At 38.7% G+C, this 25,948-nt stretch overlaps 3 protein-coding genes and 1 pseudogene across 6 annotated transcripts; all 4 read left to right on the forward strand.

The window, feature by feature from the left end:
• The first annotated feature begins 753 nt into the window (after nt 1–753).
• LOC131309766 (uncharacterized) lies at nt 754–2,962 on the forward strand (annotated as a pseudogene).
• Nucleotides 2,963–9,647: 6,685 nt separating this feature from the next.
• On the forward strand, nt 9,648–12,477 carry LOC131309772 (late embryogenesis abundant protein Dc3-like). Its single transcript, XM_058336377.1, has 2 exons — nt 9,648–9,811; nt 11,872–12,477. Exons 1-2 carry the CDS (start codon nt 9,758–9,760, stop codon nt 12,232–12,234), a joined length of 417 nt encoding a protein of 138 aa, XP_058192360.1. The 5' UTR covers nt 9,648–9,757; the 3' UTR covers nt 12,235–12,477.
• Nucleotides 12,478–13,778: 1,301 nt separating this feature from the next.
• Nucleotides 13,779–14,299, forward strand: LOC131309773 (late embryogenesis abundant protein Dc3-like). Of its 2 annotated transcripts, XM_058336379.1 has the most exons (2): nt 13,789–14,072; nt 14,106–14,299. In XM_058336379.1, the coding sequence occupies exons 1-2, from the start codon at nt 13,839–13,841 to the stop codon at nt 14,196–14,198; spliced, it is 327 nt and encodes a 108-aa protein (XP_058192362.1). In that variant the 5' UTR covers nt 13,789–13,838; the 3' UTR covers nt 14,199–14,299. The 2 variants fall into 2 exon arrangements, with proteins under 2 accessions (XP_058192361.1, XP_058192362.1); XM_058336378.1 differs by having other exon boundaries at nt 13,779–14,299.
• Nucleotides 14,300–17,316: 3,017 nt separating this feature from the next.
• LOC131309770 (late embryogenesis abundant protein Dc3-like) lies at nt 17,317–23,612 on the forward strand. 3 transcript variants are annotated; one of them, XM_058336375.1, is made up of 3 exons: nt 17,317–17,468; nt 17,608–17,952; nt 23,195–23,246. In XM_058336375.1, the coding sequence occupies exons 1-2, from the start codon at nt 17,415–17,417 to the stop codon at nt 17,950–17,952; spliced, it is 399 nt and encodes a 132-aa protein (XP_058192358.1). In that variant the 5' UTR covers nt 17,317–17,414; the 3' UTR covers nt 23,195–23,246. The 3 variants fall into 3 exon arrangements, with proteins under 3 accessions (XP_058192358.1, XP_058192357.1, XP_058192355.1); XM_058336374.1 differs by lacking the exon at nt 23,195–23,246 and adding an exon at nt 22,782–22,878 and having other exon boundaries at nt 17,608–17,958; XM_058336372.1 differs by lacking the exons at nt 17,317–17,468; nt 17,608–17,952 and adding an exon at nt 22,401–22,568 and having other exon boundaries at nt 22,782–23,612.
• Nucleotides 23,613–25,948: the final 2,336 nt, after the last annotated feature.

Raw genomic sequence — 25,948 nt, forward strand, 5'->3', positions numbered from 1 at the left:
CACATGATAGGTTAAAAGTGCGTGGCCTATGCTACTTATCTTCACCTTTATTGTCACAGTAAGAAAGAATCAAGGACAACACGGTCCTTGTCTAATCTTATCAGACAGGGATCTATGAAGCAGTATTCTTCGAGTGTGTGTTGGATGCGCTTATAATGTGTGTCAACTTTTGATAATCTTAGTTAATCTAGTTAATCAAATATGTACTGAACTCTGTAAAACACTTTTTTTTTTTTTTAAACTGTAACTCTGTAAAACACATTGGAAATGCTCTTAACACGTATTAATGATAACTTTAAAAATAGACATGACACAAATACTACTCCGAACACATAATGACACATTGACGAGTTAAAAATAGAGAAAACTAGCTTTTGAAGAATCAACCCAGAATATACTAGGAACACATACATCATGCATCCAACTTTCAAAAAATTTAATTAAAAAAAGGACGCCAAATAGCGTTATCATCGACGTGTGTTAAGCTCTCTAAAAATTTAATAAAAAAGTACGCCAAATAGTGTCGTCATCGATGCATGCTAAGGTTTCTAAAAATTTAATAAAAAAAGGACGTCAAATAACGTTATCAAACAGGTGAATCGCAAATCACTGCAATCCACCCGATCGTCGTTCGTCATTAGACGTGTGTCCGCCCAAAAGCTCTCCACACAATTTTTCGTATAAAATCTGCATTGGGCCGGTGAACACAACTCAGACCATCCATGCACTCACAATATTCCATTCCACACATAAGAGTGAAGAGCGGCCATTGTTTATTTGTTCGTCGTCGATGACAGCCTTCTCTTCCAGCTAATTTTTCCCAGAAGAACGCATCATTTTCATTGATTCTCTCACTCTTAATCTCACCAAGTGTTATCCACTCGGCACTGAAAGTCTTCTCAAGTCACTGCCCTTCATGGAACCGAAAGGAACAATCGTCTTCGCCTCCCTGGCCAGACCACACTATGGATTCGACGTCTTCTCCGTCAAAATCCCCTCTAATCCCACCCAGTGGGACTACTCGGAACGCCGCCTCACTGACGGAGTTTCCATCAACTTCAACGGCCAATTCCTGGACGAAGACCAAACCCTCGTCTATGTCTCCGAGAGAACCGGATCTTCTCGCCCCTATCTGGTTCGCTCTGGATCACCTGAACCGGAGCAACTCCCGTCCCCTCCTCACAGTTTGTTCCACGACCGGCCGGTAGTTAAGGACGGACGCCTCTTCTTCATCTCGGCTCACGAACCCAACGACAAAGCCTTCAAGAGCTGGTCCGCTCTATACTCGACCGGACTCCACCACGACGGGGGCGAAATCGTCCGGCTCACGCCGTATGGGTCCGTTGATTACAGCCCTGCTGTCTCTCGCTCTGGGAAACTCATTGCCGTCGCGTCTTACGGGGGCCCGGCCTTGGGCTGGCGACTTCCACGATCTCCGGACAGATATTGTCGTGTTCAGCGAATCCGACCCGACTAAACGCACCGTCGTCTGTGAACACGGCGGTTGGCCCACTTGGTCAGGCGATTCCACTGTTTTCTTCCACCGTCAATCCGATGATGGTTGGTGGAGCATTTTCAGAGTGGATTTCGAAACGCATACCAATACTTGCATCAGAGTCACCCCACCGGGAGTCCATGCCTTCACTCCGGCAGCTCTCCATGACGGTAAGCGAATAGCCGTCGCCACTCGCCGGCGCGGCAATAATTACCGTCACATCGAGATTTTTGACTTGGTTTCGCAGGAATTTCACCCCGTGACGGAGTTACTAACCCCAAACATCCACCACTACAATCCGTTTGTCTCTCCGGATTCTGGTTTTCTCGGTTATCACAGATTCCGAGGCGAGTCAGCAGCACTCGGTGGCGACTCCATAATTCCGTACTTGGATGTGGTGGCGTCTCCAGTAAATGGTATCCAAATGTTCAGGCTCAACGGTCTGTTCCCGTCATTCTCTCCAGATGGTGATTTGATAGCATTTGCTCCCGATTTGGAATCGAAATTTGGTCTGAAGATCGTCAAATCAGACGGTTCAAAGAGATGGACCCTGTTGAAAGACAGATCAGCGTTTTGCAACTCCTGGTGTCCCGCGGAGAAGAACGTGATTTTCACATCGCTGGGACCCATCTTCGCAGCCGTCAAAGCAACTGTCCAGATCGCTCGAATCTCATTCGATCTCGCAAACCTTGACGACCGAAGTGAAGAAGTCCCAGTCCCGGTGGAGATTAAGCTCCTCACGAGAGAGGACACGGGTAATAACGCGTTCCCGTCGTGCTCCCCGGACGGGAAGTTTGTGGTCTTCCGATCAGGCCGTTCAGGGCATAAGAACCTGTACATAGTCGACGCCGTCAACGGGGAGGCAGAAGACGGAGGAGGCGTCCGTCGACTGACAGAAGGGCCCTGGATTGATACGATGCCACGCTGGTCACCGGACGGGAAACTCATAGCGTTTTCCTCGAACATGCATAACCCGGACAGCGCGGAAGCGTTCAGTATATACGTCGTGCATCCGGACGGAAGTGGTATGAGGAGGGTTTACTTGGCGGGGCCGGAGGGTTCGAGTGAGGCGGACAGAGAGAGGGTCAACCACGTGTGTTTCAGTGAAGACGGGGAGTGGTTGCTGTTCACGGCGAACTTGGGTGGAGTTACGGCGGAGCCGGTGTCGGTGCCGAACCAGTTCCAGCCGTACGGCGAGTTGCACGTGGCGAGGTTGGACGGAAGTGGAGTGCGGAGGCTGACGTGGAACGGGTACGAGAATGGCACCCCGGCGTGGCACCCGGGGGTACTGGAGCCGGACGTGGGGCGTCTGGGCTTGGGGTGGTGCCAGTTTGGAGACGAGCTCAAGGGCCAATTTGACGAACCTCTTTGGATCAAGTGTGATTTCCAATTTGAGAAAAAAACTTTCTAACGGGCATTCCCTGAATAGTTTTTACGGAGGTGAATCGCACGCATTTTTTTCGGCTTTGAACGGTTTCGATTTAAATAAATTTTTTTTAAAATATTTTTTTTAAACACGAACTATCCAAAACAAAAATAAACAATCGAAATCACACGGCTCAGTCAATAAGAGAATCACAGCCCCACTATGTATAAGTCAATCTCTTCTAATTTACTACTGCACTCCTACTCAAAAATTACCTACGGATATGGTTTGTGAAACAACTAATAAAATTGCGATGCAGACTATGCAGTTTTCAATAAGGTACACTAAGGCGACCTCTTGGTGCTGTGCAGTAAGGCGCCCAGTACCACATTGCGCACCTTCGAGCCATCAGATCGTGCATCCGACAGCTCATATCTCATCTCGGCAACCAATGATCGAGAGCCGTTCATTGCCAAATGCACGATCCGACGGCTCAGAAGTGCGCAAAACAGTGCTACACACATCATTGCACACCACCATCCCCCAATTCCCTCATTATTAGGTAGTTTTTGATGTACTATTGATTAAAGATTATTCAAAGTTTTTGCTCCAACCCCGTAGGGATTTATCTCTCTAATGGAATCTATTCTTTGATTTGGTTTGCATTAGTTAGACCGTGCAAAAACGATGTTGGGTGGGCAAACCCTTATTATGTCAACATTGTTGAGAAGAAACGGCTATATAGTTTTAAAAAATTGAGAATAATTATATTAGAATAAGCAATACCAATGAAATTTAAGCATTTATCTATATATGTCCTATGATGCTTTAGGCAAGTTTATAAGATAAGTATCTTATCTCATCATCATAATTACGTACTATCTTAAGTTTAACTTGCATAATTAATCTATCTCTTTCGTCGTTACTTGTTTTAATTTGGACATTCAAACAACCCCAACAGCCTGCAATTTTTTTTCTTCTTTTTAGGTCCCTTTCGTCTCCACTAAGTACATTCTAGGTACTCTTTTGATAGGTTGGTAAATTATTAATTATGGTAAACCAAAAAAGTTACTTACTGATTTCCCGCGCAATAACATGTAAATTATTAATTATGGTCCACCACTCTCTAACTTTTGTTTTCGTCGAGCAATTAAGTTATGGAATAAAACATCATTTAGTATTACGTATAAATAAAAAAAAGTGTTAAGTGGCTAGGGAAAAACTATAGTCTCCCGTAAAACAATCACGTAAAATTATTGTCTGATGAATGAAATTTCTTTGCCAATTCAAAAAAAAAAAAACCCAAAAATTTACTTAACAAAAAAAAAAAAACCCAAAAATCTATTGTCTCACGCAGTTCTTCTGTACGTTGTCGATGCCGTTAACAGGGAAGCAGAAGATGGAGGAGGCGTCCGTCGATTGACAGAAGGGCCCTGGATTGATACTATGCCAAGTTGGTCACCGGACGGAAAACTCATAGCGATTTTGTCAAACATGCATAACCCAGATGATGCGGAGGCGTTCAGAATATACGTACGTCGTGCATCCAGATGACAGTGGTCTGAGGAGGATTTACTTGGCCCAGTGGAAAAAGAGAGTTTGGAAAATAGATATATGACGGGTACATTTTCGAGCAGGAGCCCTTCCAGCAAGTAGAATGTTATTTTTCTAGTGTAGTCTATTTTAATGACAAAAATAATTTTGTCACTAAAGTAGGACAATAAGCTGCGACAAGTTTCGCCACCAAAAACTAGTAAATTTTTTAACACGTATTTAGATATGTTCAATACGTGTCCCCGTCAATTCTGGAGAATTACTTTTTCCTTTTGCCCGGCAATGAGAGAGACAAAACAACCGTACATTGACTCAGATATTTCTAAAAAATATAAGAGGCCAAATATCGTTATGAAATAGGCGACTTGTCATCGTTGTGATGCTCTCAATTACAATAGAAGAGAAATCTTTCGTGAATCTCTTAGTCTGGACATATATGATCTGTCTTTAACTAGACAGGTGAGAAAATAATCAAGATACATATAAGCTATCTCGAACCCCTCGTCAGCTAGATGCCACATGTTGAACAACATGACAAGTGTCCCACCCACGCGCTCTTCACAATTTCCTATAAAATCTGCGTGGACACAACTTAGATGATCCACTCACAATATTCCAATCGATTTTCCACATAAAATCTCTCTCATGACAGATAACAAGAAGCAGGTCCAAGAAGCCACGGAGAAGCTCCACCAGATGGCCCAAAGCGCGAAAGACCGGACCACGGAATCCAAGGACCAAACCGTCAGTTACTTCTCTGAAAAAACCCGTGCCGCCAAGGATAAGGCATCAGAGGTGGCCCAATCGGTCCAAACTGAGAAAGACAAGACCGCCGGTGGCCCTCGGAAATGCAGGGGAGTATGTTAAGAGCGGAGCGGTTGGAACGACGGAGGCCGTGAAACAAAAGTTGGGCATGGATACTAAAGAGGATAACTATTAGTTTTTGAAAATTTGGAATTGAAGTGTTTCTTGATTATTGTTGTTGTTGTTGTTATTTGTGTTTGTATTTGGTTTAATTCTGTTGTTGGGTTTGTTTATTTCGAGTTGTCTCATAATATTTGAGGTGATCACGATTCACTTATTTCCAGGGGCTAGCCGTGTGCTCGAATCGATACTTTGTTTTCTGATCTTTTAGAAATCACTATTTCCCTTGATATAATTGGACTTTGACACAGTATTTACCCAGTTTGCAACATGGTGTCCATTCACAATCCCATGATTCAAACCGCTTTTCTTTGCCAACTCTTGGGCCATCTCACCTAATGCGTAAGCGTGTGAAACGGCTGTAGGGATTAGACGTTCGAGGTGCGCGCAAGCTGAACTGGAACATCCTACATTACCAAAAAATAATAATCAAATCGATTCACCAAAAAAATTAGATCTATCAGACATTCATAAGGACTTAATGAAATTACATTGAGGCCTTGTTCCACTAAGTTTTTTTTTTTTCTTGTTTTGTTTGTATTCAATTTTTTTTGTCTGCATTTGTATCGTCTTGTCAAGATGAATCAGAAAAGTAAAATTTTTATTCTTTTCCTAAATATTTTCAAAAATATTCAAAAAACAAAAGCCCTAAAAATAAACCACGTACAATAGTTAGGCGCAAAATTACATTTATGGATCCGTCGTCCCTAAGTATTATTTAATTCTAACCTACGGTTTACCTCACGAATTACCGTTATATATATCTGGGTTTCGGGGTTCACAATCCTAACAAATTCGGAATAGCTTGTATATGTAGATGATCTACAGACAGAAATTCACAATACAAATTAATGGATCGGATCATCTCGTGTCCAAACAAACCATCCTTCTTGAATCATGTCGTCAGATCCTTTTTTAAACGGAACCTAACTAACTCCATGCGTAGACATTCCAATATGGTTTGATGTAAACCATTTATGCTTTTGGTCACAATTTTTTATTTTTTAAACCCCTTTCGTTGAGACGGATGATAAATCAAAAAATAAAATGTGAAGCTAACAAAAATTAAAAAAAAAAACGTACATAAATACCAGAACAAAAGATACCAAAAATTTAGGAAAAACTCACCCAGTTACAGACATATATATTCATATTCCGCGCGTCCATGTCTCCCTTCCTAAACAATAGTAGTATATAACTAATTAATCAACTCTTCCCGCTTTAATATCTTTGATACAGAAAGTCTAATGGTACAGATATACCAGTGGGTACAAATCTCTTTTTGGGTTTATGGTCTAAAAAAAATGATTTGAGCCGTTTATTTTATTTAAAATACTTTGCTTATGGTCCTTGCAAAAAATAAGCTCAATTCAGTATTGGTAAGAGTATTTACGAAACATCCAAATTTTGCTCTAGAATTTAAGCTTGCAAAAAATAAGCTCAATCCGGTATCGGTAAAAGCATTTACGAAACATCCAAACTTTGCTCTAGAATTTAGGCTTGAATTCTGGGACAAAGTTGGATATTTTGTAGCTGCCTTAACTGATATCGGATTGAGCTTATTTTTTGTAGGAGTCGTAAACAAAGAATTTTAAACAAAATGAGCGATTCTGATAATTTTTTTTACACTCAAAATAGAACAAAAAAGGGTTTGTACACACCATGCAGTAGCACCGTTCTATCTTGATATTCCCTCTTGAATTTTGACTAATGAACAGTTATGGGGTAACGGGCCTTGTTCGTTTAGGGGGTTTTGAGGGAAGTTTTTTTAGAGTAATGAATGAAGAGAGATAAATAAAGAAAATTTATTGAAAATCGTGCTCCGGGAATTTGAGTCTCCCCAAACGAACAAGGTGCACATGGTAGGTAAAAGTATGTGGCCTATGCTAATTAGGTTCACCTTTATTGTCATACTAAGGCGTGGTTTGGCGGCTTATTTGTACGGATGGTCCTCAAAGTATTTTTGAAATGTCAATTTGGTCCCCATTATATAAATCGCGTCTATTGCATCCCCAATGTTTACAATGTGTGTTTAAATGGTCCTCGGAGCTAACTCCGTTACCTATTGCCGTCCAAAATGGGGGCATTATAGTCAAATCCCCCGAATTCCCCACTTTCCCCTTCAATCTTCAGTCATGCAAATTAAAAAAAAAAAACTTCAAATAATGTCCAATTTTCAACTACTGTATACGAGCTGTTCAAAAAATGAAAAACTATTTTACAGATTAAAAAAAATAACACAACTGAACAGATCCGAGCATCATCAAACCGGATTCAAGTTATCAAAAATTTCAGTAATCATTGGAACAACAATCATCTTCGTCGTCGTCACTGTAATTGTACACAGATCTAACAAGAAGCACCAATTGATGTACCTGTGCAACAACACCCTCACTTCACCTCCTCTTTCTCTCTCTCTGGATTCGGTTTCTTACAGTGATCTGACGTAGTATAATCTTCAAGCACGTTGACGAAGACGGTGAGCCGTTGATGGATTTCAACAACGCCGTCCAGTCCAATCTAGAACCCCAACAAGGAGGCGACGATCGAAACCTCATCGACGAGAAGAAGACGATTGGCGTCGGAAGGACCGGTTGCCGACAGATGTCTACAAGGAATCCGAGTCAAAATCGAAGCCTCGGAAGAGGTTGATCAAGAAGAATTCAGTGGCGAATGAGGAAACGCTCCCGATTTGGGATTCGACCACGACGATTGATGACGTGGCGGCGGCAGCAGCAACAGCGGCGGCGTTTGAGTCGGAGAAGAATGAGTTGGTTGTCAAAGGGTGGGATGAGGAAAAAGTATTCGAAGGATGGGGGGTGGGAAGTGAGGGAAGAAAGGAAAGTCGGAGAGGAGAGAGAGATAAAACTGATGGTTGTGAAAATTGCTCTTCAATTAAAACCAGGGGGTTTATCTCTTTTCTCCCGAATGTCCTTGTAATGAGCCCTCCAACCAAATTTACTACCATTGGATGGGTCATCATATTTAATTGTACTAACGGTTATTTGGTGTGGCTGGACCAGGTGGTCTAGAGGAGAGAAACATAGGGTTAGGGTTTTGAGGTTGAAGATGAAGTTTTGTGGGGGTGATGGTTGTTTTAAGAAGAAGTTCCGCAAATACCCCTGTCTTTAACGGTTAATTTGATCGGAGTTAATCCCGGGGACTATTTAAACGGGTATTGTAAACATTGAGGATGTAATAGACACGATTTGTACATTAAGGACCAAATTGACATTTTAAAAATACTTTGGGGACCATCCGTACAAATAAGCCGTGGTTTGGCTATAAAAATAAGGGGCTTTTGGCTTAATAAGCCAATTGACCTTTTTTTTTTTGTCTTTATTTAATTTTTTTGACATTTGTTAGTTTCGCGTCAATTTTTTTTTGAATTATTGGTTCGACTCGATGAGAGAAATAAAAAAATATGGTCCAAACGGATTGTTGGCTTATTTGCTTATTCAGCCGATAATCCCAGTAAACTGATTTGGCTTATTTTTCTTTACTTGGATGGATAGTATGGGTTTTGACTTTCCAATAAGCCAAACTTGTAGGATTATTGCAACCCAATAAGCCAATAATCTGGGTTAATTTTTCTTTAGCCAAACAAGGTAAGAATCAAGTACTACACAGTCCCATATAGCTATAATATGTGTTAACTTTTGATAATCTTAATTAATCAAACATGTCCTGAACTCTCTAGAACACATTGAAAATGCTCTTAACGTACCCATATTAATGATACAATATTGAAATCATAAAATGTAATATTGAAAAGTTAGCACCGATCGAATTTCTATCTCCACCACTTCCCTCTAGACACGTTTTTTGTCGCATCTAGATAGGTGGTTCACCCTTATTGCTCTCCTAAGCAAGTACGGCTCCCACACGTGTTGAACATACCTATGTAATATAATATAAGTGTTAAAATTTTGCTAATTTTGCTGAATCGGACGTGTTACGAACTCTCTAGACCACATTAGAAAAATTGTGAACTCATAATAATGACACATTGAGGAGTTAAAATATGATTTCGAAGAATCAAAATGTTCATTGAAGTTTACTTCCTGCATCCACCTGTTCAACTTTCCCTATCAAGAGAGACAAATTACAAAGATATGTTTACCAAAAGAAGAATAAAAAAGGCCGCCATGGCCAGATGGCATTATCAAACAGACGAGTATCCAGCGGCAGTGCCTCAAGACCACCAAACATCGCCGGAAACTACATTTCGCCGTCAAACAACAGGACAGGTGTCCACCCGTAAGCTCTTCTCAGTATCCTATAAATGGGCGTCGGGTAATGCAGCTCAAACCATCTACTCACAATATTTCCATAGATTTTCCACATAAACTCTCTCTCTCTCTCTCTCATCACTTTTTCCCTAGGAGGAATTTCAGCTGTAACAGAAGTTTGCAAAAATGGCAACTGAGGATCAGAAGTACAACGCCGGTGAAACCCAGGGCCAGGCTGAGGTGATTATCCTTGTCATTTTCATGTTATGAGTATGAGTGACTTTAAACCCGTTACAGAAACCTTCTTAAAAAATACTACTTATTTTCAAATTTTCAAGCTTAAAAATTGGCTTTGTTTGATTTACATTTTAGAAAGTTATTTTTGAGAGTTGGAGTGGTAATGAGTGGAGAGAGATAGGAAAAAAAATTTATTGGAAACTGTGCTAAGAATTAAAAGTAACTCTCAAAATGTTAAACAAAACGAAGTGATTCATGTGCTTACAAAAATAATTTTTCAATTTTTTGCACTGTATAAAAGATCTCATCGAGATTTTTTAAACAAGATCCATATTGCATATTTTTAGATTTCAGTAAGCCTATTATTTTTAAGCTTGAAAATTACAAAAAAAAAAAAAAACTTATTTCAAAATACTAGTAAGTACTTATTTAAATTTCTGGAACGGGTTTTATTGCCTCGATGCCTCCATCTAGATATTCATCGGTAGGCACTTTGAACCAAAATAATGCATTACTATTTACCTTTCAAGTACTGTAATAAAATAGTTGGCCTTGGTGGTTTAAATGAGTCCAGTCGAGCCGAGCTCTATACTATTCGAGCTCGGTTGACTTGCTAAACGATTTAAAAACTCGAGTTCGAGCTGGACTTAACGAGTCAAGCATGGTTCATTTACTCAATGAGTTGAGCCTACAAAAACGATCCGAGCCGATTTTATAGTTTTAAGCTTGGCTCGTTTACTAAACAAGCCTAAAACTCGAGCTCGAACTGGATTGGTTTACTAAACGAGTGGAGTTGATCCGACCCGAGTCTCAATGAGCGAGCCTCGAGCTAATTGGGAGCAGTTCGGTTCATTTGCAGCTCTAATTAATTGATGGAAGTACATATTTGCAACAATTATAAAATTTTCACTTAGGACATCCACAATAGTATATTCAAAAGTCAATTGTTTTTAAAATTAACAATGTTGGTGCAAAAAATAGCTCACAATGGTATAATTAAATTTTGGGCTTTGAATAATCAAAACTAGCAATCTTTTTTAATAATCAAAATTTGTGGACCCCACATCACATAAGTTAACTAGTTCCAAAATTTGTATATACACATGTTTCAACTGATATTTTCTTCTTCTCTTTTTCGCCTACTTTATATCTTCTTCACTTCACCTACAAAATATTTCTCTTTATTTCCCTCCAAAAGTAAAACTCATATCTCTTGATCATCTACAATTCAACCAATTGTCGCCGGATTAAGGTATTTTACTATTTTTCCCGTTTCTCCTCCCCCCAAAAAAAAAAATTTATTAAAAAAAAAAAATCATAATAGGAGGCAAAAAAGTCACTGATTTTTTCCCAAAATTAAAAGAGGGAATCGATATATTTTTGCCAAAAAAAAAAAAATACATAAATGAGGGAAATGAATGGCGGAAAATAGAGGGGGAGAGAGAGTGTGAAATTGTAGTGAATCCCTTATTTTGGTTATGGATTAGTAGTGACCATTGTGAAGCTCAACATTGTTAAGCATAGCAATCTCTTAAGTGAATAATTAAAAGCTGATGTGTCAACTTTTGGTTATCATTTTTTGATTATACCACTGTGGATGACTTTATGTACACTCTGTGGAGGATTGGGTAATATTTTCGTAATGGTGGAATTATAACGCTTACATTTTTAATAAGCTAAGAATTAATAAGCCCAAATAGTTAAAGGCAACGTAATGCACATTTTGTGGATTTTTATTGTATCATGTTTCACATCCATTGTACCATATAGTTTCACATGTAAATCGATTTTTTTTTTTCGATCGAACAGAAATTCATTATAACTTACGAAAGAAAGTATCATATTAAGAGTACAGACAGAGTTTTAAAATGATTGAGCACGGGCACACAATTTCTAGTCTAACACTTGCCTGATATTTAAGCTATCTCTAATTCAAATTCTCTCATCGCAATAGGTATGTCCATAACAAACACAAGTTCATCAGTGTAGCTGAAGGCACTGACGAAATTGTGTATGTAAATCAATTCATGGGCTTACGATGATTATGGCTTTCTCGTCTGCAGGAGAAGACGGGGAGCATAACAGACAACATGAAGCAAAAGGCCCAGGAAACCAAGGAGAAGGCCTCCCAGACTACCCAAACCGCAAAAGACGGCACCACCGAGTCCAAGAACCAAACCGGCAGTAAGATCTCCGAAAAAACCGGTGCGGTCAAGGACAAGGCGTCGGGGGTGGTCCAGTCGACCAAGGACTCGGCCCAAGCGGGGAAAGACAAGACCGCGGGCACCATCGGAGAGAAGGTGGATCAAGTCAAAAGCGCGGCGGCAGGCGCGAAGGAGGCCGTGAAACAGGCCTTCGGCAAGGGTACCAAGGATAAGGAGGAGGATCCTAAAGAAGACAATGCCGAGAAGGACGACAACAATTAGTTTTTCTGAAAATTTGGAAGTCATGTTTTCTTGATTATTGGTGGTGGTGTTGTGCTTGTTTTTTAATTTGTGTTTTGTATTAATTTGGTATTTGGTTTAGTATGGTTTGTTGGATGTCTTTGGTTAATTCGAGTTGCCTTATGTTTGAGGTGATTCATTTTCTCTTATTTGAGGAGGTTCATGTTTGAACCCTAATTACTATGTACTTTATATATATGTGTGTGAATAAAACATCTATTGCTAACTTGAATGCGTAAAGAACAATGAAAAAAGAAATGGACATCACTTCGATTTCCTTTCCTTTAATCGATTTCAGTTCACGAATGACTTTAGTTTTACATGTGCCGATTTTTTACGTGGATCAATAGTTGTGTAGTTACATTCACGGATCACACGAATTTAAACAGAGTACGTACATAAATTAAATCAGTTGTTGCGTGTGACATAGTATTTATAACTTCGGTTTATCTCACCAATTACGGTACCCTATGTTATGTAGGTGTTTGAATAAGTAACAAACGGACCAACCACATGATAGGTAAAAATGTGTGGCCTAAATATCCTAATTATCTTCACCTTTAATTGTCATAAAATACTAACCTAATAAGCAAATACTACAAGCAAACCCGTTCCATGTATATCCATATGATGAAATAGACGTATACCCACATATCAATGATATAGACGTATTATTCAATAACACCAAAATAAAGTGACACTTTATCTACTTTATTTATGATCCAAACTAGCTAGGTCCTACGACTTCTATAGTGAAAGCCATTTTTTAACGTCTTGATCTTTTCATTATTTATGTAAGAAAATCCCTTAATTAGTTATCTTCAAGTGCTTCATCCAAACTATCTAAATTTTAGTTTGAATTCAGGATAATAAAAAAAAATGAAAAGCAAGAAACGTATTATTCGATCAATTACTTATCAAACTAAGAATGAATTGCTTAAATTGCTAAAAAAAAAGCCCCATTGAAATAAATTTTTCTGGTTATCAAAGTAATACATCCGACATGAACTTTACCGGATTTGATTCATGTTCACCTAGCCAGCTAGTATGAACATGAATGAGTATCGTCAAGGATGAAATCATAGAGGGTCTAGTGGCGGTGACTGCCACGATAAGAATTTTAGAAAATGCAATTATTATTATATGTAAAAAATTTTTTTTGCCCAACTTATACTTGAAAACTCCACTTCGTATCGTATCTCATGCTATAAAATACTCGTAATTTCGCAGAATCAACTCAGAATCAAGATCTCTATCAAGACGATGAGAGAGGCAAATATCTGTTTACCAACTAGTCAAAAGAGAGAGAGAGAGAGAGAGAGAGAGAGAGAGAGAGAGATATTAAAGGGCGCCAGATGGCGTTACTCAACAGGCGAATCGTAAATCGTCGTGATCCTCTCAAAACTAACAAAACTAACAAAGTCCGTCACACATGTACACCGTCAAACAACAGCACAGGTGGCAACCCGTGAGCTATTCCGAATTTCCTATAAAATGGGCAGGCATCAGGTAGGACAAATACACTCTCTCTCTCTCTCATCACTTTTTCCCTAGGAGGAATTTCAGCTGTAACAGAAGTTTGAAGAATGGCAACTGAGGATCAGAAGTTCAAGGCCGGAGAAGCCAAGGACAAGGCCTCCCAGACGGCTCAAGCCGCCAAGGACCGGACCACCGAGTCCAAGGACCAAACCGGCAGTTACATCTCCAACACCGCCGGCGCGACCAGGGACAAGGCAGGGGAGGTGGTCCAGACGACCAAGGACTGGGCCATAGCCGGGAAAGACAAGACCACCAGCGCCCTCGGAAATGCGGCGGATCAGGTCAAGTGCGCGGCGATAGGCGCCACGGAGCAGGTCAAGAGCGCGGCGGTGGGCGCGACGGAGGCCGTGAAGAACACCTTTGGCATGGGTGCCAAAGACACTACCGCCGGAAAGGACAACAATTAATTAGTTTTAATTAATTAGTGTTTGTTTTTGGTTTAGTATTGGTGTCGAATGGACGTCTTTGTTTCGAGTTGCCTTAAATTTGGAAGTGTTTTTCTTGATTATTGGTGGTGGTGTTGTAGTACTTGTTTTTATTTTGTGTTTTGTATTTGATTTGTTGGATTTCTTTGTTTCGAGTTGCCTCCTGAGATGATTGACTTTATCTTATTTGAGGAGGTTCATGTTTGAACCCTTGAAAACTCTCAATTTTGGCACACGTATGTTGTGCAAGATGCAAATGCGTTTGCAAACGTTGGTTGGTTGAGCGCAAACATGTCAAGACTTGTAGCGCTTAACTTTAGTGATTGCCGTGAATCTTGACTTCTAACTTTGTAGAGCGATTGTGTGCGATCTAAAGGGTAAATCACAAGTTGTTTTGTGATTTGTTACACGGTTGTGAACTAAGAATTTTCTAATCGTATAAGAAAGAAGATGAAAAAGGTAAACGTCATTATATTGGAATAATCACGTTGTGAGTACAAGAAAAATAAAATCCAAATTATTTGAAGAAGTTGAATGAGGTTGAATACTTGGCACTCGGATATATCTAATTTGCTGGAAGCGCGAAAAATTGTTGAAGTGCTGGATTTTGAATGGTGCTCGACCCTTTTTTCGTCTTCAATTGTTGTATTTATAGGCTCCACTGTGTGTAGAGATGTGAGAGAAGCCCGAATTGTGGAGCGAGTGACTACGGCCCCGTTCCCGAAAGAGAAATAAGTATTTAATTTTTAAGAAGATAATTTCAAACTTAAAAATTATGTGTTTAGGCAAATAATTTTTTTAATCAATATAGATTTTGTTTGATAGATCTCATTAAAATCTTTTATACGATGCAAAAAAAATTAAAAAATTATTTTTCATTCACATTATTTTTAAATTTGAAAATATAAAATAAATATTTATTTTTTAAAAAGATGTTTTTGAAAAGGGGTGCTCGTAAATTGAAATCACGGGGAAGTGGGTTTCTTGTACGTTGACAAGTGCATGTCCCATATCCCGGTAAATAATATCTTCACTCCTTTTTCTTTTTTTTTATAATTGAGGAGCAACTCTGTAGTCGAGCTATTATTGGATTCGACTGCGCAACTCAAATCTCGGGAGAGACTAGCACAACAACTCACTGCCATAGCTGCCACTTAAATTATGATTTGTCTCCGAGAGAAATCGAATCTTGCTATATTGCAAGTACAGATTCTTCTTACCATGTTGACAACCCATAGGTGGGTAATATCTTCGCTCCTTAGCTCTTTAAAGGATGCCAAGTGTCCATAATTGCTTGTACAGTAACTTCCAAGTAAAAACCCAACTCCTCTAGCATCGTGGGCCACTCCACTTTTGGAACAATTACTTGTACATGCCAACATTTTTATCCAAAGCTCCAAATAATAACTTCTATGAAAAATTATTCGGTGTATTTCGTTTCACTTGGGCTTTAATTAATTGGGCTTAGAGTCCGTGTCAGAACACCTTCTTAAAAAATAAGTATTTTTTTTTTACATTTTTAAATTAAAAAATAATGTAAATAAAAAATAATTTTTTGATTTTTTTTATACTGTATTAAAGATCTTAATATGATCTTTCAAACAAGATCCATTTTGCATATTTTTAGATTTCAATAAGCCCATCATTTTTAGCTTGAAATTAACTGCTTTCTTAAAAAATAAGTACTTATTTCAATTTCCGGAACGGGGCCTTATTCTAAATCACTAAATTAATGTGGCCCATTAATTTTTAGCTCGAAAAACTCATAAATATCGGCCTAATTTAATTAATATGTAATTAAATCACCCTCCAGCGCTGGTCCAAAATTTGGTGCAAAAAATGAGCATAAACAACTAACTATGTGAATAAAAGATATATTACTACAATTATTCCTCATAGTTTCATAATTCCTCATTCGAATGCCGAAATGTGCTTATTTAGGTTGTAGATTGAATTGAAATATGGATTATTTTGGGTTGATCCGCGTGCAAGTCCTTCATAAATATTTTGATTGAAAATGTAGTAGTTACATAATCACATCATGTTCGTTGATATCAAGAAACTATATTAGATATCTTTAAGTGCTTAATTCAAACTATCTAAATTTTAGTTTGAAATCAGGACAAAAAAAAAAAATTTTAAGCAAGAAACACGTTTATGTAGAAAAATTTAAAGCAAAAATTTTTTAGTTCGATCAAATATGTATCAAACTAAGAATGACTAGCTTAAATTGCTACAAAAACAAGCCCCACGAAAACGAATATTTTTAATCATTGGAGTATACATCAGATATGAACTTTATCTGATCTGAGTAACGTTCACCTAACTAGTATATATGAACAATGAGTAATGTTCATCCACTATTTATGTGGCCTCTGTGAATAAAATAATACTCCAAATTTGAAAACTCCACTTCGTTTATCATGATATAACATGCAACGTACCACTCTAGAACACATTAAAAATACTCTAAACACACAACAACGACACATTGAGGAGTTAAAATAGTAATTTGGAAGAATCAACTTAGAATCAGGATTTTTCCATTAAAGTTCACTCCCATAGTCCCATGCGTCCACTTGTTCAATTTTCCCTATCAAGAGAAACAAAACATCGATATGTTTACCAAAAGAGGAATAAAAAAGGAAGCCAGATAACTCAAGGGGTTTCGCCAAGTAGCTGTGATAGAGCGAAAAAATAATAAATATCTCTCAATGAAATCACAGATTTCATTCTTGTGGAGGCTCGATATTTTAAATCCTGAAGCCACTGGACGTTGTGTCCGATCGTTATTTTCAGGGTTCCGAAATTAGTTAAGATACGTACAAGTTAGTCCGAAACATCTGGTTTAAAAAAAGAAGAAGAAGAAGAAGCCAGATGGCGTTATCAAACAGGCGAATCGTCTATCGTTGTGCTCCTCTCAAATTTTCAATCGATAAGTCGGTCACACACATCCCAAGGTAAACAAGAGCAGCTGGAAGCCACGTGTCGACCCCCATACACGCGTCGAAACAACAGGAGAGGTGGCAACCCCATGAGCTATTCAGAACTTCCTATTAAATGGCGATTGGGTATTTACAGCAGCTCAGACCAACCAATCTATTCACAACCTTTCAATAGATTTTCCATATAAACTCTCTCTAGTCTCTCATCACTTTTTCCCTAGGAGGAATTTCAGCTGTAACAGAAGTTCGAAGAATGGCAACTGAGGATCAGAAGTACAAGGCCGGTCAGACCATGGGCCATGCTGAGGTAATTATCATTTTCTCGAGTTTTAGCAAAAAAAAAAAAAGCGTGACCTTCGGGATCGTATCGAGTGGTTGAAAGGCTTGAAAGAGAATGTTGTTCCGGTGGCGACTGTGATAAAAATAATTTTGTTTCTGTTTTGCAGGAGAAGGCAGGCCAGATGACAGACAACGTGAAGCAGAAGGCCGTAGAAGCCAAGGACACGGCCTTCCAGGCGGCTCAGGCTGCGAAGGACCGGACTACCGGGTCCAAGGACCCGACCGGTGCGGCCAAGGACAAGGCAGGGGAGGCGGGCAAGTACACCAAGGACTCGGCCGTGGCCGGGAAGGACAATACCACGGGCTTCCTCGGAAACGCGGCGGAGCAAATAAAGAGCACGGCGGGGGGCGCCACGGAGCAGGTCAAGAGCGCGGCTGCGGGCGCTACGGAGGCCGTGAAGAACACCCTTGGCATGGGTGCCAAAGACACCTCCGGAAAGGACAACAATTAGGTGTTTGTTGATTCCATTTTGTGTTTGTATTCGGCTTATTAGTAGTATGGCTGTTGGGATGGTCTTTTGTTTCGAGCTGCATGCCTCACGTTTGTGTGGGGATGGTTTCACAGTTCACTTTCACTTTCATCTTCAAAGAGGCAGTTCACTTTTGACCTTTTTGCTATGTACTCTACTACTCCTAGGTGGTAGCTAGTTTGGGTGAAAGTGCTTCCTCATTATGTTCGTTCCATGTTTTATGAATAAATATAGGACTAATTTCCTTGTAATATTGGCGTTTGTAGCAGGACTCTTGTTTCTCTTATTCATAACTATTCGTTCGCAATAGTTAGAAAAGTGTCTACTCCAATGAGTTTATGGAAAACAAAATCTTGTGCTTTGACAACCAGAAATAAAGGTCTTGTTCGTTAAAATTACCAAACGAACAAGACCAAAGTTATTGGACTTTGCTTAATTTCTAACTTTCTTGTTTGGATAATTTTTTCCTACTTAAAGCACAAAAATTTATAAGAATATTGTTTTTCTTATCAGGTCCCTACAAACGTTTACTGCTAAAATTTAACACTAGTATAAATTTCTTTAAATGAACACATGGGGAAAAAATTTTCATTTAAAATTTTCGTGAACTACTTTCCTTCACTGAACTCTGAATGGTTTATCATTATAGCAAAATGACCCCGTTTTGGGATTTTGATTTTGATTTTGATTTTGAATTTAAATTTGTAGGTAATGAATATAGAGAGAAATAAAATGATGATTGAAAATATGATTAATAATTAGAAAGAGATAGAGAGAAAGATAAGAATAATGATTGAAAAAAAATAAAATAAAAATTATAATTGAAAATCAAAAACCACGAACGGGTTCTCCATGGGGTCATAAACTCGTGGTAACTAATACCACTGACAAGAATACTTACAAGTATTGAAATTTACCCATTCATTACCAGATAAGCAATCTAGGTTTTGCAGGCGCTTTGACTTTTCTTCAACATGTGTTATATAGCTACAGTAACATGATAATATTGGGTGAATTGTTGGTATTTATTTACTTCGAAAATAAAGACTCCTAAATGAAATAAATGGGTTACTGGAGTGTGAAGAAGCATGAGTATTTAAATGGAGAAGTTTTTCAGTGCCAGGTGGGCACGGGCCACGTGGTGCCGCCCAAACGTGTTTTGGACGGTCCAAATCTATTTGGGTAATTTTTTAACATAAAATTATCAAAACACCTTCTCAAACCCAAACAGATCTGAACCGTCCAAAATAAGTATGGACGGCCGAGATGCGTGCTCGGCACCACGTGGCCCGTGCCCACCCACCACTGAAAAATTTCTCATTTAAATGGGTTACTGGAGTCTTTTCCCCAACCGATTCGAGTAAAGGCCATGTCTGGTGTGGCTTTGCAGCAGGAGGATTTGACCAAGCTGTATAAGGAGTTCTGCCTTTGGGTTTTGTATCTTTTGAGTGCGATAGACCTGTGAGGGTTAGCAATGTAGTCTTGTAAATATCAGTGTGTGTGAGAGAATACTGCTTGCAAAGTTCTTGTTCTTCCGGTTACAAGAAATTGCTCCATTTTCTCTGTAGATGTACCCGAATTTGAAAAATTATGTAATTCTCTATATTTGTGTGTGTTTGTTGTGATGTTTGGTTTTGATCCTTAAGGCACAACGGTCTTTATTTGAGGAGGTTCGTGTTTGTACTCTTACTATCTATATATGTGAATAAATCATACTACACTTATGCCTCATAGTTTCATAAAATATTCCTCATTTGAAGAGGGCTGCAGCCCAAGGTATTTAGGGGTCCTATATCAAATGGTTGAGTGGAGCCCTATATATATTTTCAATCAACAAATAATTAATAAAAATATGTACTTATCTATATATTCACATTTAACATGGTAAATGCTTAATTTGTGACTGCTAAATCCTCTTTGACACAAGTTTGAAACATATATAGTAGCAACAACAATATTTTCGGCAAATAAGCACTTAAAAAAACCCAATTGGCATTCGAATTCAGGCATTTTCTATGGGATAGAATATGCTATACCATTGAATCACCAATGAAACTTCTTTATTGTAAACAAAAAATATATATACTTGTTATGAAGGGGGTTCTATTTTTGGCCCAAAATTTGGAGGTCCTAGACACAGGCTCTTGGGCCTTACCCTATGGCTGGCCCTGCATTTGGATGCCAAAAAGTGCTTATTTGGGTTGTAAATTGAATTGAAATATGAATTATTTTGGGTTGATATGTAGTTCCGGCTGCCTGTAGGCTGCAAGTCCTCCATAAATATTTTGATTGAAAATGTAGTAGTTCCATCACCACATCATGTTCGCTGATATCAAGAAATTATATTATTACAAGTAGGCTTGTCAATGGACCAGATTTAATCCGAATCCCATAACATCGATCCGATAATCCGAATCCGGTAATCCAAATACGAATCGGATTGAATTTGGATCGGATCGGATCGGATGAGATTAAATCCATTATCAAACCGATCCAGACTTTATTTTTTTTTAAAAACTGTAAATTTTTTATTTTGAAAAAAAAAATGTTTAAGAAGTTGTATTTTTATTTTTATTTTTATTTTTTAAACTTGTATTTTTATTTTATTTTATTTTATTTGGAAAATAATTTTTTTTTTTAAAATTGTATTTTTTTGCTAAAATTTCTGAAGTAAAATAGTTTTCGGATTCGGATTACCACTATCGGATTCGAGTCTTATCGGATTCGGATTGAATTCGAATCTTATCGGATTTGGATCGAATCCAGTCTATTGATAGGTCTAATTACAAGTACGTTGAGAAATTGCAACAATTAGTAAAAACACCATGCGCAAAAAACAATGAAAAAATAATGGAGAACACAAGACACCGATCTTTTATGTGGATCAATAATTGTGTAGTTATATTCACGGATCACACCCATTTGAATAGAGTACAGAAATTACAAACAACGGACCAATCACATGATAGGTAAAAGTGTGTGGCCTATATATGCTAATTATTCACCTTTAATTGTCATACTAACCTAATAAGCATACCCCGCCCATTCCATATCTATATAATATGGAGCAACGTTTTTTTGAATTCTTTATATTTTGGACCATCGAATTTGTATATATTTATTTTATAGTTGAGATTTACGGGTACAAAATTAGAAATATACTAGGAAATAATGAATATTTGGAAGAAAGATGAATGAAAAACTAAAATTAATATTTCATAATTTTGGCTGCTTTGAATTACACTTAGCCGCTTTGAATTACTCTTGGACGAATTGAATGGCTCTTGGCCGCATCAAATTGCACTTGGCCGCATCTAATTACTCTGGCCTGCATGAAATTGCACTTGGCCGCCACTAATTACTTTATGGTCTCACAATTCTACGCGGCCATGTGCAATTCCTTGCGGCCAAGAACAATTCTATGCTGCCAAGAGTAATTCGACGCGGCCAAGTGCAATTCGATGCAACCAATAGTAATTCGTAGCAGCCAAGTGCAATTTGATGTGGCCAAGTGCAATTCAATGCGGTCAAGAGTAATATGTAATGCTCCTCTCGCATGAGGTGGGACCATACACATATCTGAGACTTACCTCATGTGAGATGTCGTTAAAAAGAACCATTATATCCACACACAAAATTTTGAAAAAATGGGATTTGATACTTCATTTAGACTATTTTTAGAAAACATTACGCCGTGCTTTTAGGCTCGGACAATTACTAGTATATCCATATGATGAAGTAGTACCGAGACATGTACGTGTTGGACATACTTAAATAAATGTCAAATTTTGATAATTAATTTTATGAAATTGATTTTGACACTCCAATTTTTACCACTGACACTCCACTTTGTGTATTAACCATGTGAAAAAATAAAACTAAAAATGGAGTGCCAAAACTTGGAAACTCCACTTCGTCTTCGTTTATCGGCAAAATTTTATCGATGGAGTTTTTGTTTCATGGTGCCCTTACTGATTCATATTCCTAACTAGTAACTACACCACCGGTTGTACTTACCTAAATGCATACTAATTTGTTTACGAAGACTCCAGAACGCATTAAAAGTAGTCCAAAAACACAACAATGACACATTGAGGAGTTAAAAATTTGGAAGAATCAACTCAGAATCAAGATTTTCCATTGATGTTCACCCCATGCGTCCACCTGTTCAATTTTCCCCATCGAGAGAGACAAAAACAACGATTATGTTTACCAAAAGAGGAATAAAAAGGCCGCCAGATGGCGCGCGTTTACCAAACAGGCGAATCATAAATCGTTGTGATCTGAACAAAGTCGGTCACACATCCCAAGGTGGCTAGGAGGAAACCACGTGTCCCCGTACACGCGTCGAAACAACGGCACAGGTGGCAACCCATGTGCTATTCAGAATTTCCTATAAATGGCCATTGGGCATATGCAGCAGCTTCAAGCCCTCAAACCATCCAATCTTACTCACAATCTTCCAATCGATTTTCCAGATACACACACTCTCTCTTCTCGCTTTTTCCCTAGGAGGAATTTCAGCTGTAACACAAGTTTGAAGAATGGCAACTGAGGATCAGAAGTACAAGGCCGGTCAAACCATGGGCGTTGCTGAGGTAATTATCATTTTCATGATTTTTAGCCAAAAAACAGCTCTTTGAACTTCTGGGTTGTATCGAATGGTTGAAAGATTTGAAAGAGAATGTTGTTCGGGCGGCTAATGTGATAAAAATAATTAATCTTTTTGTTGCACCAATTTATTTTTTACTTTCCTAGTAGTATGTAGTACAGCATCGCCTTATAAATGGAATGGGTTTCTTTTTTGGCAGGAGAAGACGGGCCAGATGACAGAAAACGTGAAGCAAAAGGCCGGAGAAGCCAAGGACAAGGCCTACCAGACGGCTCAGGCCGCGAAGGACCGGACCATTGAGACCAAGGACCAGACCGGCAGTTACATCTCCGACACGGCCGGTGCGGCCAAGGACAAGGCAGGGGAGGCGGTCCAGTACACCAAGGACTCGGCCGTGGCCGGGAAGGACCAGACCACCGGCGTCCTCGGAAACGCGGCGAAGTACACCAAGGACTCGGCCTGTGCGGCCAAGGACAAGGCAGGGGAGGCGTTCCAGTACACCAAGGACTCGGCCGTGGCCGGGAAGGACCAGACCGCCGGCGTCCTCGGAAACGCGGTGGAGCAGGTCAAGAGCGCCGCGGCGGGCGCCACGGAGGCCGTGAAGAACACCCTTGGCATGGGTGCCAAAGAAGACACCACTACCGGAAAGGACAACAATAATTAGTTTTTGAGAAATTGGGAAAGTGTTCTTGTTGATTCCTCCATATTGTGTTTTGTACTCATTTGGTTTATTAGTATGGCTGTTGGGATGGTCTTTAATTTGTTTCGAATCGAGTTGCCTCATGTTTGTGAGGTGATGATTTCACTTATTTTCTTTGAGGTTGTTCACTTTTGACCCTTTTGCTATGTACTCTACCACTACTCCTAGGTGGTAGCTAGTTTGGGTGAAAGTGCTTCCACATTATGTACTTTCCATGTTTTATGAATAAATATTAGGCTTATTTCCTTGTAAAATGGCGTTTGTGGCATGACTCTTGTCTCTCTTATTCATAATTATTTCGACGCAAAATATTTAATGCAGGAGAGAATTCTTTTAGTAGTATTCAGTTGGCGACTTCAGAAAGTTTAAGTACGAGGTCGTCTGCAATAGTTAGAACACTAGTGTCTTTCTTTGATGAGTTTATAGAAAAATAATATTGTCTTTTGACAACCAGAAACAAAGTTATTGAACTTGCGTCCTAACTTTCTTATTTGGATATTTATTTCCTACTAAAAGCACATATTATTTTTCTTATCAGGTCCCTACAAGTGTTTACTGCTAAAATTTAATACTAGTATAAATTTCTTTGAATGAACACATGGGGAAAAAATCTTCATTTAAAATTTTCGTGAACTACTTTCCTTCACTGAACTCTGAATGGTTTATCATTATAGCAAAACCAAATTTCTACATGGGGTCAAAATCTTGGTGGTAACTAAGTACTAAATTTACCCTTTCATTACCCGATAAGCAATCTAGGTTTTGCAGGTGCTTTGACTTTCCTTCAACATGTGCTAGCTACAGTAACATGATAATATTGGGTGAATTGTTGGTATTTTTTTACTTCATAAATAAATATTCCTAAAAGAAATAAATGGATTACTGGAGTGTGAAGAAGCATGAGTATTTAAAGCTATGTTTCTAGACTTTTTGTTTATGGGTCGAGATTGGTTAGAGTCCCGACTCTTGACCCATACTTATAACCTAGAAATATTTGGAACCCAATTTAGCATGTGTGAGATTTTCGGTATATCTCCGGTCCTTGAAATTTCGTTTTCCATGATTAAAAATGTGTATGGAAATCTGAAGCAAAGGTTTTTTTTTATTTTTAATCTGCAAAAGAAGGATTTTATTAATCATTGAAACAAGTTACAACGATTAAAAGCATTCAAAGACGATGACATCACAAAAAAAAAAAAAAAACTGACATCTCAACAAAGTTGACACCCCAGCTCTCGACATTCATTTGCCTCTAAAGACCCCAAGAAGTTGGTGAGGAACCAACCAGTAATCGAAAAAACAGAGAAACAGAGTTCTATTGCTGTAAGAAGGTAACAAAATATAAACAGAGCCTTCCACTATGATGTGAACTTTGATTTCATCCAAAGTGCTACCCTTGTTTTCACTAACTCACCAAACTCGACTTTTGAGGAGTTGAATTGATGAAGAGAAGGTCATTTCTTACGGTCCATGATTCCATATAGACCACATCATTCATCATTGCATAAAGAGCGGCTTCCCAATAATGAATAATGTTTTTCCAGATATGAAGCAAAACTGGATGTTGTAACAAGTGGTTTGGAATATCTTTGTGAGACCCAAAATGAATATCAAAGATGTATGTAGGTCGGAATATGTACTCATACTCTTTTTGTTAGGGTATTAAAGAAAACAGATTTAGGTAGATAAGTGTCAATTTGGTCCAATCTAAGCCCTTTGTAGACTCGCAACATATTGTCATTTTCTCCATCCGCTAACCGTCCGTGAATGTTGTTTGGTCAGTTCGGTTTGGATGTGATTTCGATGGATTTGAGCATACAACTTATTTTTCTTACATACACCAAAAAGCTAAAAAATAAAGCCCCAAAACTTCAAGTCGAATCAAGTCTAAACAAATTCGAACAAATCTAAACATTGATCCACCCTACGATCCAAACTTTACCTTATCCGTTCGTTCATAGAATCTGATTCTCAATGTGTAGTATTAGCGAATTGTCATCCACAATGGATATACCTCTTTAGATCGTTGAATGATAAAGTTTGCGAGATTACATTCAAAGTAATTAGGACTAGGGTTTTTCTTCAGCAGTTCAGTCATTAATTTATTTTCCTTTTTTTTTTTTTTTTTGAAATGGCGGATGGTTAAGTTTGAACCGGAATGGGATCCGCCAAAATCAATATTTTTAGATCACATCCGTTCGTAGAATGTCTCGGTTTGGTTCAATTTGGTCCGGATTGAATGGATTAGGCGGTTTGGTTCATCCGCTAGACAACCCTATTATCTGTATACATGTTAATCGAGTAGAATCGAAACTAAACAAAATCAATCCGGTCTTTACACTTTTAGTTCTCAATTTCTAGAACCGTTCGGAATAGTCCAGCTTCTAAATATCTAGAGAACCGCAAAAATCGTGCACCCCTATCCATGTGATTAGGAGGAGAAATTTTTCGGTGCCGGTGGATATATTTCAGGTGATATCCGCTTGGCACATTCAGGCCGTTCAATACACTTTTCAATGGCTCGGATTGAAACCCTCTCTTCCCTTTCATCCCCAACTCATTTTCTCTTTCCAAATCTAAGTCGTTAAAAACACAATAGCTAGCTCGGATGCACAACGGGTGCCACGTGTATCCATCCGCGCTGAAAATTTTTCCGATTACGAGTA

Source organism: Rhododendron vialii, chromosome 12a (genome assembly GCF_030253575.1).
Source record: "Rhododendron vialii isolate Sample 1 chromosome 12a, ASM3025357v1".
Classification (NCBI taxonomy): domain Eukaryota; kingdom Viridiplantae; phylum Streptophyta; class Magnoliopsida; order Ericales; family Ericaceae; genus Rhododendron; species Rhododendron vialii.

Excerpts from the sequence above, each read along its gene's own strand:
- LOC131309770 (XM_058336372.1), top strand. The coding sequence starts at position 22,515 with ATGGCAACTGAGGATCAGAAGTACAAGGCCGGTCAAACCATGGGCGTT. Across the intron at positions 22,569-22,781 it reads AAACCATGGGCGTTGCTGAG|GAGAAGACGGGCCAGATGAC; the intron begins GTAATTATCATT and ends CTTTTTTGGCAG.
- LOC131309773 (XM_058336378.1), top strand. The coding sequence starts at position 13,839 with ATGGCAACTGAGGATCAGAAGTTCAAGGCCGGAGAAGCCAAGGACAAG.
- LOC131309772 (XM_058336377.1), top strand. The coding sequence starts at position 9,758 with ATGGCAACTGAGGATCAGAAGTACAACGCCGGTGAAACCCAGGGCCAG. Across the intron at positions 9,812-11,871 it reads AAACCCAGGGCCAGGCTGAG|GAGAAGACGGGGAGCATAAC; the intron begins GTGATTATCCTT and ends TCTCGTCTGCAG.